Source organism: Terrapene carolina, unplaced genomic scaffold, assembly GCF_002925995.2.
Source record: "Terrapene carolina triunguis isolate 2854851 unplaced genomic scaffold, T_m_triunguis-2.0 Scaffold97, whole genome shotgun sequence".
NCBI classification, from domain to species: domain Eukaryota; kingdom Metazoa; phylum Chordata; order Testudines; family Emydidae; genus Terrapene; species Terrapene triunguis.
Window position 1 is genome coordinate 8,794,754 of NW_020664448.1, and position 14,184 is coordinate 8,808,937.

At 47.7% G+C, this 14,184-nt stretch overlaps 1 protein-coding gene across 1 annotated transcript in view; it reads left to right on the forward strand.

The window, feature by feature from the left end:
• The window catches only part of ANKRD42 (ankyrin repeat domain 42), a 37,998-nt gene extending 24,928 nt beyond the window's left edge, over positions 1-13,070 (forward strand). The window contains exons 6-10 of the mRNA XM_026651585.1: positions 698-803; positions 2,148-2,317; positions 2,752-2,878; positions 8,561-8,705; positions 12,975-13,070. Coding sequence (XP_026507370.1) covers positions 698-803; positions 2,148-2,317; positions 2,752-2,878; positions 8,561-8,705; positions 12,975-13,070 — 644 coding nt within the window. The remainder of the gene's footprint in view (positions 1-697; positions 804-2,147; positions 2,318-2,751; positions 2,879-8,560; positions 8,706-12,974) is intronic.
• Positions 13,071-14,184: the final 1,114 nt, after the last annotated feature.

Sequence of the window (14,184 nt, forward strand, 5' to 3'; positions counted from 1 at the left end):
TGAAATTAATGGGAGTTAGGCACCTCAATGCCTTTGAGGATCTGGGCCTAATCATAACCAGGAGGCATAGCAGATAAATAAGGTACCCGTAAGTAACATAAAATACCACGCCATCGTTTTAGAACATATGGTAGATCTGCAGCTTCATGTTATGCTGCATTGCAAGAGCCATGAGCCAGTTACAGAATTCTCTCCCAGGCAATCAAAGCTCTTGTCCATTCAGCACTCATCCTTAGGATACTGTATGGAACCTTTCATGGATGCCCAGTGTTACAGAAGCCATAATACTTCACGCAGCTGAGAACATACCTGGGGACTCCAGATAATAAGAACCAAACAGACCAGCCTGTAGTGGATGAGCCTAGGTAGTGTACCTTCAGGAGGCACCATGAGATCAGACTCCAGGCTGATAGCTACAGGGCCCGAACTTTCTCCTGACTTCAGTACAGCTGCATCACTTACAGAACTGAGGCTCGGCCCATAACATTTATTTTACCTAAAAGAGGAAATGAAAATAAAAACAGGCTTATACTCTGGGGTAGAATTTGGCCCATTATAAACTGGTATTTCCATCATAGGTTCCTAGTGACATGTATAAACTATTCATACTTTAAGGAGTGTCATGTCATGTTAGGGAAAAGGCATTTTTAAATAAAAGTGTGTATAATTGACTTTAGTACATATTCTTTTTCCTTAGCTGCTGGACAAGGACACTTAAGCTGCTTGCAATGGTTGATTGAAATGGGAGCTGATTGTGACATTACAAATGAAGCTGGAGAGACTCCAAAGGATGTAGCCAAGAGGTAGCAGTTCAGATCTCTGAGCTGTAATTTATTTGTATAGGGACTGATTCTGCACTCACTGCTTTTATACCACTGTAACTCTGTTGACTTCAGGTAGTGTTACTCCTGATTTACATTGGTGTAGATGAGAGCAGAATCAAGCCCATGAATTTCAACTTTGGGTTATAACAGCCTTTTGGCTCTACTGCTGTTGCAAAGGGTTTTACTGAGGGTATTTATATACCTATTGTAACTAGAGATGGGTCAAATTCTGTATAAGGCAATGTGGCGGGGCGACAACTCACCGGCGCGGCACCTCCTGCTGGTCGTCCTGGGAATTAGCTCTTCCAGCCCAGAGTGCCCTCTGCCAGCGTCTCCCCTGCCGCTGGCCCCTGTGTCCCTCCCGGACCCTGGTGCCCTTTGCTCAGGGGTTCTGCCCACCACAGTACCCCCTTGCTCTGGGTCTCCCCACCCAGGGGAACCCCCAACCCTCTAGCCCCACCTTGCCTCAGTGGCTACTGCCAGTCACCATCTAGCCCCTGCTCACTGGGGCAGACTGCAGTCTATAAACCACTCATCATCGGCAGGGCAGGTTGGACCAGCTGCCTCTGCCTATCTCAGAGCTGCCCCAGTTCCTTTTGTAGGCCTTTAGCAAGGCCTGCAGCCTGGGGTTTTATTAGGCTGGAGCTCCCCAGCTCCCTCTGCCCTTCCCCAGCACTGCTCCACCCTAGGTACCCTGCTCAGCTCCCAGGCAGCCAGGTCCTTCTCTCTCAGGAGCTAGAGAGAGAGTGACTCCTTCTGGCCCACAGCCCTCTTACAAGGGCCGGCTGGGCCCTGATTAAGCTGGCCACAGCTGGGGCTGCTTTTCCAACCAGCCTACCTTTCAGAGCCACAGCCCTCTCCAGGGCTGCTTTTAACCCCTCTTTACTGGAGTGGGGCAGCCACTCCACTACAGGCAAGATGAGACCTGTTTAGTTTAGAAAAGAGAAGATTGAGAGGAGACATGATAGAGGTACACAAAAAAATTACACTGCAGGCGGCCAGCTAGGCACTCCTGTTTACCCTTAAATATAACACAGGTGCTTATTTGATTAAATTAAAAGTCAAAATAAATTTAAAATAACGAAAAGGAAATACAATTTTGCACAACGTATTAAACTGTGCGACTAACTGCCACAGGATATTACTGAGGCAAAAGTGTAGCCTCATCAAAATGGTGCAAAAACCATTTTAGAACACGTGGGGGCTGCTGCTATTGGACATATATTCAAGTGTGTGTGATCTAATCAGCAGTGGAACTCGGGCGGCGTTTTCAGAAGTGCGTGTGTATTTCACTGGATATGAACTATTGACTGTGGTGTGCAGATTCGCCCAGGTGGCAGCTGTGGAGCTTCTGAGACGGGCAATGGGAGACGATTCTGATGAAGAATTAGATGACAGCGATGTAAGGTTTTTCGACAGACATGGCGTGGAAGGGAGCACAGACACCACGGAAGATTTAATTCTGGATGAAGCAAAAAAAAGAGACGCCCGCAGTAAGTTCTGTCTCTCTTTACTGTTTCTTCTCTTGGACAGGTCGGAAGGAATGAGAATCCTAGGATAAAATATTTGTAGTTGCAGAGTTGCTCCCTACGGCTGCAGAATCTTTTGTCAGTACCAATGAGCTTTAAAATATATTGTGGCAATCAAGAAAAATATTTTAATCATGGAAGTTAGAACAGAAGATAATTTAGGCAAATCTAGTCCATCTCTGGAAAGCCAGCACAGGATTGTTCCTTACAGTATTTTTTTGAGTGATGTGTCAGATGTAGTTTTAAATGTATTCAGTAATGGCAATTCTGTTACCTTTCGTGAGAGGCTGTTCCACAGTCTAATAGATCCCACTGCCAAAAAACATCTCCCAACATTCAGAAAACCCAGCATCTTCACGCACATCCTCATGTTAGTTACCCAGAGAACTGTCTTGCAGTAAGAGCCTACCAAAAGATTGAAGAACTTCGGCAACTTCTAGAAATTGCCTACAGCAACTACAAACAGCTGGGAGGAATAACTGTAGAGGAGAGGAAGAAGAAGAAAGAAGAAAGGGAGGCTGAAAAGTAAGATTTAATTAACTCTGTAACGTTTGTAAAATCTGTGGAGATCCATGGATGGAAGGAGCTAGACGAGTGCAACGTATTAGTGTTACTTATTATTGTATTTATTTATTATGTTTTAAATGCAGAACCTATGGTTAAGAACTTATCAGATGGCTACTAGGTCTAAGAAAACCTCAGCAAAGGCATACGTGGGCTTATAGCCACTTCCATAATGTTTACCTAATTCCCCAGTGTCTCATTACTGTACAGAAATGTTCTTTTAAATGTCCTGAGTTTAAAGGAAGTGCAATACTGTCTTGCTATGATTTTGGAATATTAAATGGCGGTGTCACTTTTTGTAGATTATTTCAACTTCCTCCTGGACACCTGGTTACTTACCCAGAGTTTTAAAGGTAGTTACGCATTGCTCCACTCAGTGTCATTGTCAAAAGTGACTTAGGCTCTTAGGATCCTATGTCCCAGGTGCGATGCAGTGCCTAATTATCTTTAAAATCTGGGCCTGAGTCCCTGCGGAGCCACTGTCTCTCTCTCTCTCTCTCTCTCTCTTTCTGTTACAGTCTGTTGGCATCCCTGAGCCAATGTCTCTTGTTAGTCGCTGATAAAAGGTGCGTGTTTGGGAAAGAACTAACTTACAGCAGGATAGCAGATGGACAGCAGGGCTGGCAGAGACTCTGTTGCTTTGGGGGGAGCAAAAGATGTCACCAGTGGGATTAGAAGTATTAATTTAAAACTTTAAAGGATATGACTCAAGAGACTGCTAACAGGGTCCCTTTTCAGCTCTAAGTCAGTGTTCAAATCCATCCACCCAAGGTTGGTAGTGACCGAAAAGTCATGACTATCTTGTTTGGCTTGTGAAAAATGGATTTGTGGTTTCAGTCCAGTTGCATCCACATCACAAAAGCCCCCATTACAACTGCACTGATTGGCTCGTTTGCTGACAATATCTGCAGAGTAACCAAGGACTGAGTGGGCACAGGGAGACTATGCTGTCTCCACACAAAGGATTCCTCCATGGATGTTCCAAGACACACTGGCCGAGCAGCTTGCCCTTGCTATTGCCCCCATGGCCAGTGACCTTTATTCTCCAGGGCTGTTGATCCCTGGCTTTTCATGAGCACTGAATTCACTCCAATGGCTTTTCCGTGCCCACTCGCACATTTTAAACGTTTTGTTTTATAAATAGTTGGGGTGAAATAGGCAAGCAAAGGAGCCACTCAGGCCATAGTTCATCCTAAAGCTCATTGTTTTCCCTTGTCAGCATACAGACTTGGCAACAATCTGGCTCCTTCTGTTCAACACTTGTCAGCAAGGCACTTGGCATCAGGATACCTGCCTCAAATATCACAGTGGCAGAGCAAGTCACTTATGGCCTGATTTTCAGACGTGCTGAGTATCTGCACTTCTCTTGATTTCAGTGGGAGCTCTGGATGCTCCGCATACCTGACAGGCAGGCAAACTCTCAGTACTTCCTTCTGTAAAATGGGGATAATACTTACTATATTTCTTCTGTTTAAATTTACAGAGCCTGTGTGTTTCTAACTTACCCCAGTGTGATTGTGTTGATTATGGTGGCATGAGGGAGAACAGACTCAGACACGGACGTTTCAGTTTGACATTAGACAGCTGGTCACAATAAGAACAATAGGATATGAAATGTGAATGTCTAAACTGAAAAAGGGATTGCTTAGTAGCTCTTGCTGCAGCTTCACCAATAGTAAACCACATACACATTGTGGTTCATCTTCGAATCTCTTCCTTATTTGGGGTTTAGCTTTAGGCTTGGAAACAGTTTAAGGGAACCATCTACTGCTATGCAAGATCTGCCACCTGAGCGCCCATTGTTTAAGGAACCAGTTTGGAAGAACCTTCACCATTTTGTACGAACCCTTGGGTTCTGCAGTTATTTTTCTTGTCCTGTTAGTTGTGGCCAGGAGCTGAGCATGCAGCCTGGCACGTACTTGTAAGGCTCCTAAACTTTTTACTAAGACAACCCATCAATGGCATTTTGTCTCTTTTGGGGATCCATCGTTACCCCTGTTTCCTACTCCAGCCTAGCCTCCAAGGCCTCTGCTCGGCTTCCCCCAGCCCCACCCGTTCCTGTGGTCCCCCAGCAGCTGGGTCGTGATTGCTACCAGGCTGCTGACTATCCACTCGCTGGCTCCGGCTGCTTCCTCCCTGCTGTTGCTGCCCAGGGGAAGTGAGAGCAGCGGGATGCGGGCAGCAGCTGCGCAGAGGAAGGGGCCAGAGCCAGTGATAGGACAGTCAGCAGCCTATCTCTGCCCTCTGCATGCCTTGGAGGCACTTCCTCCGCACTCCTGCTGCCCAGTCCCACTCCCAACGCGAAGTGAGAGCACACAGGGAGAGCAACACCTAGACCAGGGGTGGCCAAACTGTGGCTTGTGAGCCACAGGCGGCTCGTTTACTGTTAAAGTGTGGCTCGCAGAAGGCCCCCCCACTTCTCCACCTACCGGGGGGGGGGGGGGGGCGGGACCTCCGCCTTGCAGTGGGGGGGTGGGGTAGGGGCTTCTCCTGAGCCGAGAGGGGGGGCTCAGGGCTTCTGCCCCATGGGGTGCATGTGCCGGGGCTTCGTACTTCAGCAGGTGAGGGGTTGAAGCCCCAAATCCCGGCAGGCTCTTGAACTTCTGAAGATTGTTGTATGCAGCTCAGAGGGTCAGTAAGTTTGGCCACTCCTGACCTAGACCCTTCCTGCAATCTACTGTTTGGGTAACACTGCTCTACAGGCTGTCGGGTCTGCTCCAGTGTATGGGATGATGTTGCCCTCTAGTGGTTGGTCTATGTTGAGTATAAACTTTAGTACTAGTCTGCTGCCAGCTAAGGGTTATTGTCCTTCAGCTCGGGCCTGTGATGACAGCCGTAGGTTCTGAGTGACTTATCACCCATGAACGTGATTTAGTCTTTACCTATGTAACCCTTCTGCCAGGTGGCATTGGTAGCAACAAGGGCCAGGTTCAATGTCTAGGCGTTTCTCCTAACCACAGAAAATAGAACCATCTTGAGCCCCCACCCAGCAATCTGGAAAACCAACCACGACCCCCAACTGCCTTTAAGCGTCAGTACTTCCCCTCTCATAGGCACTGAGGCTGTGTATAGCAAAGAAAACTTTTAATAAAAAGGGAAAAGGAACCCAGCATTAATTTGAGAAAACCCCACAATCACAATTCAAAACCCCATGACCATGGGCAAACACCCACCCCAGACTACATTGGGCGGTGTCCTTTGCCTCAGTCTCTCACCTTGTGGTGTGAAAGTCTGACATCCAAATGTTCCTCCTGTCTCCCTCCACCCCACCCACAGTTGCTGTCCTTGGTCAGCAAAGACCCAGAGTTCAGCGGTGTGTTCATGTGAGTTCACCTCCCATCCTGGGGTGGGGTGAGGGGAAGGTATGGAGCAATGCCTGACACCGCCACAGTTCACTCTGCTGTCACTGCCTGCTGCTGTTAGCTAGTCTCTGTCACGACTGTCAGTCTCTGCCTCTGCTGGCCGACCTCCTGCTGCCACCACTCTCCGCTGCCTTGTCATGTTCTGAGGTTCCACCACTTAACCCAGCTCTCCGTGATGTCAGCAGGTAGTGAGGAATCTCACTGCTAGAGCAGGCTGTCCAGTCTTTCACCCCACCCATTGTCCCACAGCCGGTCTAAGGCTATGTCTATACTATCACTTATGTTGGCAAAACTTATGTCGCTCAAGGGTGTGGGGAAAAAACATCCCCAAGCAACATAAGTTTCGCCGGCATAAATGTTACTATGCACAGCGCTGTGTTGGTGGGAGAGCTTCTCCTGCCGACGTAGCTACAGCCACTCGTTGGGGGTGGTTTTATTATATTGACAGAAGAGCTCTTTCCCGTCGACATAGAGCAGCTACATGAGAGATCTGACAGCAGTGCACCTGCATCGGTACAGCTGTGACACTGTAAGGGCTCTAGTGTAGACATAGCCTAAGTGATTTCAGCTTCAGTGATCACAGAACAAAACAAGGATTCTCAACTGAGTCTAATCAGTTCTGTCTTTAAACAGTGCAGAGATGAGAGGAGGGTCAACTGGTGTCAAACTCCTGAGGGAGAGCCAACATTACCAGGTAGAAACACCTGTCCCAACTCTCTTTCCACTTCACTGGGTTTATCATCCCTACCCCCTGCTTAGCAAGTGAGGTTCAATTTAGGGTAACCCCCCCCAATCAAGGGCAGGTTAAGTACAGTTCTGCTGCCCTTTACTCGTACAATAAGAATAACATTTCATTACTCCTGCTTTCAATACTTCAGTGCTTTCACTATAAATATATGCTTTCTATATAAATCCATGGTACACTCACATCTTGAATACTGTGTGCAGATCTGGTCACCCCATCTCAAAAAAGATATATTGGAATTGGAACAGGTTCAGGAAAGGGCAACAAAATTGATTAGGTGTACAGAACGGCTGCTATATGAGGAGAGATTAATAAGACTGGGACTTCTTAGCTCGCAAAAGAGACGCCTAAGGGGAGATATGATAGAGGTCTATAAAATCATGACTGGTGTGGAGAAAGTAAATAAGGAAGTGTATTTACCTCTTCACATAACACAAGACCCAGGGGTCATCAAATGAAATGAAGAGGCAACAGGTTTAAAACAAACAAAAGGAAGTATTTTTTCACACAATGCACATTCAATCTGTGGAACTCTTCGTCAGAGGATGTTGTGGAGGCCAAGACTATAACACAGTTTAAAAAAACAACAACCCCAACCTAGATAAGTTCCTGGAGGATACGTCCATCAATGGCTATTAGCCAGGAGGGGCAGAGATGTAAAACCATGATCTGAAGTGTCCCTAGCCTCTGTTTGCCAGAAGCTGGGAATGGGCAACAGGGGATGGATCATTTGATGATTACCTGTTCTGTTCATTCCCTCTGGGGCAGCTGGCATTGGCCATTATCAGAAGATAGGATGCTGGGCGAGATGGACCTTTGGTCTGACCCAGTATGGCTGTCCTTATGTAAAGTGATTTGTAACTCCCCACTAGTTAAAACTGATCACTTTGCAAAGCAGCTCCATCGGCTGCATACCTAGCTGGAGTAGGTGTGTCTATGCAAATACGGTCTGTTCCTGAAGTCTTCGTCCCCAGCTCATCACTAGATGTCAGGGGAGAGTTCATTCAGACCCAGCTTACATCTATGTAGACCTGGCTTCTTACAGCAGCAAAGAATTTCTCTCTCTTCTCCCCACCTAGTGCGGTAGCTGAGTAGGATTCCAATTTAGAGTTCCCCATGGTGTGAGGTCAGGCACTGGCTAATGTATGTAGTGTTTTTCCATAGTCCCAAAGAGATTTCACACTCATCAGAGCAGGGAGCATGTCTCCCTCGAACTCTTTTACAACACAGAGCACGCTATTGGTGCTTAAATAATCATCTGAGCTGATAAAAGGCCACCAAGGTTTGGAATGTGGCCTTCCTGTATTTATGCTGGTGTTGGCAGCAGGTGCTGGGGACCCTGTACTCCTTCCTGGAGCAGCAGGAAGGGCAGTTCCAGGTGTATCACCCCCAGGCCCCCATAAGCTATCTTGCCCTGTAGCAGCAGGACAGTGCCTGCACCCTCCTTTTGGGCCACCACAGAGTAACAGAGGCAGGAGCTGACATAGTTAACAGCATTTCATCAGACTTGGCTTGCCTGATTTTTGCGTTTGGCAGGATGATTAGAGAGCTGGAGGCCCAGCTGGAATACGAGCGAGTCCGTCGAGAGAAGCTGGAGCGTCAGCTGGATGAATACCGAGCAGAGACAAGCCACCTCAAAGAGTGTCTGGAGAAACTGCAGCTCACACCCACCACCTCTGGGGTGAGTGTCTGCCCTCAGGTGACTGCTTTGGGGAATGTGTGAAAAACAACATGAAAAGGTAAAAGGTTCATTAGCAACATATAGCTCAGTTGCCGCAAAGACACCAGCAGCATCTGTTGTGTCCACCTGGGTCAGCACCTCCAAAGAGCAAAGAGGATGCTCAGACAGGAAGGATTGCTCTTCTTTACAGCCACCATTTGTAGCCGGACAGGTGCACAGCTATCTTCCTTGACGTTAGTATTGGCCATAGGCCTGGGCCCAACCCCCTAGATATGAACAACATGGAACTCTGGTACATGATAATTGCCCCACAGGCTGCTTCAGAAAGTGTGGGGAAAAAAGCCAACTCCCCTCCTCCCCAACAACAACAGACAATTATGTGAGAGCCCTGGCATATACCACAGAATCCACCCCTTGCTACAGAACTCTGGTCCACAATCCCTGCTTTCTTCCCCATAGTTTCTAGCCCTGCAGGTAAAGAAAACCTTTCCACAAAAACAGAGTATAAGTCAGGGGTGGGCAAACTTTTTGGCCCGAGGGCCACATCGGGGTTTTGAAACTGTATGGAGGGCTGGGTAGGGAAGGCTGTGCCTCCCTAAACAGCATGGCCCCCACCCCCATCCACCCCCTCTCACTTCCCACCCCCTGACTGCTCCCCTCAGAACTCCCGACCTATCCAACCCCCTATGTTCCTTGTCTCCTGACCGCCCCGTTCTGGGACCCCCTGCCCCTAATCGCTCAGTGGTTTGAGCATTGGCCTGCTAAACCCAGGGTTGTGAGTTCAATCCTTGAGGGGGCCATTTAGGGACCAGCAGGGGACAAAAAAAACCTGTCAGGGACAGTACTTGGTCCTGCTAGTGAAGGCAGGGGACTGGACTTGATGACCTTTCAAGGTCTCTTCCAGCTTTGAGATAGATAGGCCCCCCTGGGACCCCACCCCCTATCCAACCCTCCCTGTCCACTGACTGCCCTGACCCCTATCCACACCCCTACCCTGACAGGCCCCCTGGGACTCCCACACCTATCCAACTCCCCCATTCCCCATCCCCTGACTGCGCCCCAGAACCTCCTGCCCCTTATCTAACCGCCCCGCTCCCCACCATAGTGCTGGCGGCACAGTGAGCTGAGGCTGCGGGGGAGGGGCTGGGAGCTCCGGGGCCGGGCAGGGTGGTCCTGCGGGCTGTAGTTTGCCCACCTCTGGTATAAATCAATGCAGTGTTATATTCTGGAGCATGTAGACAGCCTGCTACACTAGCTAAGTCAGGTGTGAACTGCTCCCATGTCTTAACTCTGAAGCCAATGATGGCAATTTAAATTTCACATTAACTATTTCACTAGTGTAGCAGAAAAACCAAGATAATGTGTTTACTGCACAATCCCAAATCTGCCTTCTCAGGTAGCCAAAGCCCCAGCATTCCCCATTCAGGCAGCTTAAATCTCCATCTGCCTCCCACCACTATAGAGGAGTTATGCATTTTCAATACAACATTCGGCAAAGAAATGAGAACTGAAGGGTCAGGAATAGGGTAAACTAAATAGACCACAGGCACATTCCCAGCTCCCACCTCTCCTGTTTGGCTAAGGCGGAATAAAGGACTCTCATCCCCAGGGACTGAAGGGCTAAGTACTACCCATTTCTAGCTTCACTATTGTTTTGTGTGCACAGAGCCTTGCCTGAAACTTGCCAGCAGAGTTCCACATAGATCAATGAACCCCTGGTTTAATTCTTCCACTGTCATCTTCTGGCCAGAGGCTAATATTACATCACAATTGCAGTTAGAAATGTTCAGTTATTGTGTATGTCACATTTAATTCATTATGGCTTCTATAATATTATTTGTAGATTGTAGCACCTAGGCTTGTGAGGCATGGATCAGGACCCAGTGGTGCTAGGCACTGCACAGACACAGAACAAAGACAGTCCCTGCCCGAAAGAGCTTATAATCGATCTATAAGAGAGAGACAACAAGTGGATCCAGACAGATGGGGAATCACAAGGAAACAATGAGAAGTTTTTGTCCACATGGTAGTTAGTGGTCTCAACTCACCAGCACCCTAATCTTATGCATCAATATGCAATTTCATGCTGATGCCTGATTAACAGCATCAGAGACCAAGTTCTTCATTTACCCGCACGGCAGATATTGCACAGACTGCAGCAGCAGAAGCTTTCCCACACTGCTCTGTCCCAGGCCTCAGCCCTAACTTGGAGCTGCCCACTGTTTCTCATGGTGAGACGTTAGCTGAGTCTCCATGGGCCTCTGTTGAGACTGGCAGCAAGACTAGGCAATTAAGAAGGAGTGGGTTTTATGTGGATACCCTCTCACCTGGAAATCCCACTCATGTCATAGCCACCGATGGCTATAAAATTGCTCCATGTCTGTGCCCAACCCTAATCTGTGTCCCCTTCAATCTCACTATGCCACAGGCCCCATTGATAACTGCATTCACCCCATTGCATAACCTGCATTCATAACTGTCCCATTTCTCACTAATCCCCATGCTTTCTAGCTCATAGCGAATCCCACATCTCTTCAACTAGCTTCGCTCAACCCTACTCTTTTCATGACTGCTTCTACTCCTCTCATGCCCTCCCCCTGCCTTCCCCTTCATGGCTGCTTCCCCACTTCTCTCCCCCACCCACAGCTGCCCCCACACACTGCCCCGACCTTTGCATCCTATATAAACTCCTCTCCTTGCCTGCTCCCCCTCCCCCCAGTGCTGCTGAAAAGCCACCACTTTCTGCTTCCATGACATAACCCCAGAGCATGGGCTAGGACACCAGCTTACCAGGGAGTTTTGGAAAACCTGGGGCTACTCTAGCAGCTGTATTAGTCCATTTAACTCAACACAGCTACGAGGGGTGTATTTTACTCCCTTATATCAGTTCTCTGAAAGGGCACAATTGAGCTGCAGTTTAACAGGGGTAGCCACTTCAATAGCTTCTCAGACAGGGGAGCGGGAACTTCTTCCACTGAGGCAGATTCATTTTCAAATCCACCTCTGTACCAGACTGAGGGGTCCTTTCTGGTTTCACGCTGCTATGCTCCACTAGAGAACTCTGCCGCCTCTAACCCACGTCAGAGGTGAGCGATTGAGCTTTCATCTTTGGAATTTCCCATCTCCTCCTGCTTGGCTCCAGACTTAAACCAACGTAGATAGCAACCGAGACAGTCCCAAGTACAGCAGTAAACCAGGGCAGCATTGCTAGCATCTTGTCTGACCCTGTAAATGCTGGCATGCTGTACCTTGACTAAAGTACCACATTTGTATTCTTTGTCTTATCCATAGCCTCATGAATCAAAATGTCAAAACGCTACCGGTGAAATTGATATTCTTGCTAATATTTCATTTTGATATAGACCTGACTCAACTTTCAGGGGTATTTCAGGCTCCACTAACATTGAGGGGCTGGGTGAATGCGCTGGTTTAATAAAAACTGCTTAAGGCCCCAGTTCTATTTCAGTCACTGGGATACGCAGAGATAATGCAATCTCTGAGTGCCACACAAACGTCCCTGTTGCCCCCACTCAGCAATGGACCTTCTCGCTTAAAGAAAAAACAAAAAAACAGGTAATTTTTGAGAAAGTTCCCAAATGCCTATAGTATTTTAAGTGCCTCTAATGAAAAGAACAAGCTTGGGTTTGAAACTGAGACTTGGTTGTTAAGGACAAACACCAAAGTATTAATGACTGCTCAGAATGAAGTGTTATATCTGTGGCACTTACAGTATACTCTGCAGCCTTCTCGGTGCCCTGCGGACAGCACTGAACCATACCATAGCTGAAATAAAAGTTCTGTTCAGTTTGCATCACGACACTTTTTCAAGTCTTCAGCCCTCTCTTAAAACACATGACAGGAGCAGGAAGCTGAACATCTATGAGCTGTAGATGTATCTATCCCAGAAAGGGAGTGTTGTCTAATAGGGAGATGGCACCTCTATTGGCTTTATTCCTCACCTAGCAGGGGGCAGGCAGATCAGACCAGCTAGTTAGCGGTGAAGACATTGCTGGCAGGGTGGCTGGAGGGAGAGGAGGAAAGAAAAGTGAGATATAAGAAACAGGTCATTCCAGTGGCTTGTTTTCCAAACGACAGGCTCAATAACTGGGTGTTAGAATAAGCCATGATCCTCTATTACTATATTTCTTATCCTGTAAGACAGCATTTTGTGACTGTTCAAAGGAGTTTGTGGTTTAAAATCCTCCCTTGCTAGGGAAGCAGGTGTAGGTGAGTGACTGCAATTTAATGGCTTTTATATTTTTTTTTTAGGAAGGGGAGGCTGCCTCTGATTTAGGCAAAGAAAAAAAGAAAATGAAGAAAAAGCCACCAGGCAGCCCAGGCGGAGTGTTTGTGAGACGCTACTGAGGCGCGAATGGAGCGTTGCTGTTTTGCATCCATCTTGTCAGACTGACAGAATTAGAGAAGGGCGTTCACACAGGAAATGCAATGCTCTCGAATAGTGACAGGACAGGGCCATATCAGACAATACTGCCATGAGCTAAACTCATGCCAAACAAGGGTTACCTTTTATTCCTGTCTGAAAGTTCTCTATATAAGTCACATTCTGATATTTCACTAGAGGGAGTGGAAATGTTATGTAACGGCACTGGTAGAAGGCAAGCCTCAAGATACTACAGAAGTGTGCATATAGTACATTTGCAGCTTAATGCTGTACACCACGTATGGTTTCTGATCCTCGTAGTTTTAACTAGGTATGTACCTGTTTCTTTGCTTAAAGATAAATCTTAGTGTGGAGACATACTCCATTTTCTGAAATGGTGAATTTTTTTTCCCTTTCTGTACTGGCACATGGTAGTGACTGGTTAGCAAATCATATAGGGTAAAGTTTTCAAAAGCATTTAAGTTCAGTTTTCAGAAGTGAGCTAGGCTCTTAAGTCCCTTTGACTTTCAATGAAAATTAGGAGCTTAAGTGCCCAAATCGCTTTTGAAAATTTTTACCCATAATGAATAAATGGTTTTCATCATATACTCAGAAGATAGAAACTTAAGTACTTTTACAGAGAGTGGCTCTAACTCAGGGGTCTCAAACTCAAATGACCACGAGGGCCACATGAGGACTAGTGCATTGGCCCCAAGGGCCGCATCACTGACACCCCCCCTCGCTGCCCCCGGCCCTGCCCCCACTCCACCCCCTTCCATGAGGCCCTGCCCCTGCCCTGTCTCTTCTCCACCTCCTCCCCTAAGCGCGCGGCTCCCTGCTCCTCCCCCTCCCTCCTGGAAAGTGCTAAGCGCCACCAACAGTAATGCACCTCACTCAAAGGACAAAACACGCACTTAGTTAGATTTATTTCTGTTAAAGCCCCCCCACTGCACTGGGCTGCACCACCACTCCACCCCTGCTCTGCTTCTTCCAAGGGTGGCAGGTTTGTAGAAATTTTGGTGATGCCCAGAACCTGCCCCCCCCCCCAAACTCCACCCCCACCTGCCTAAGGCTCTGGGATGGCGTTTGGGTGCTGGG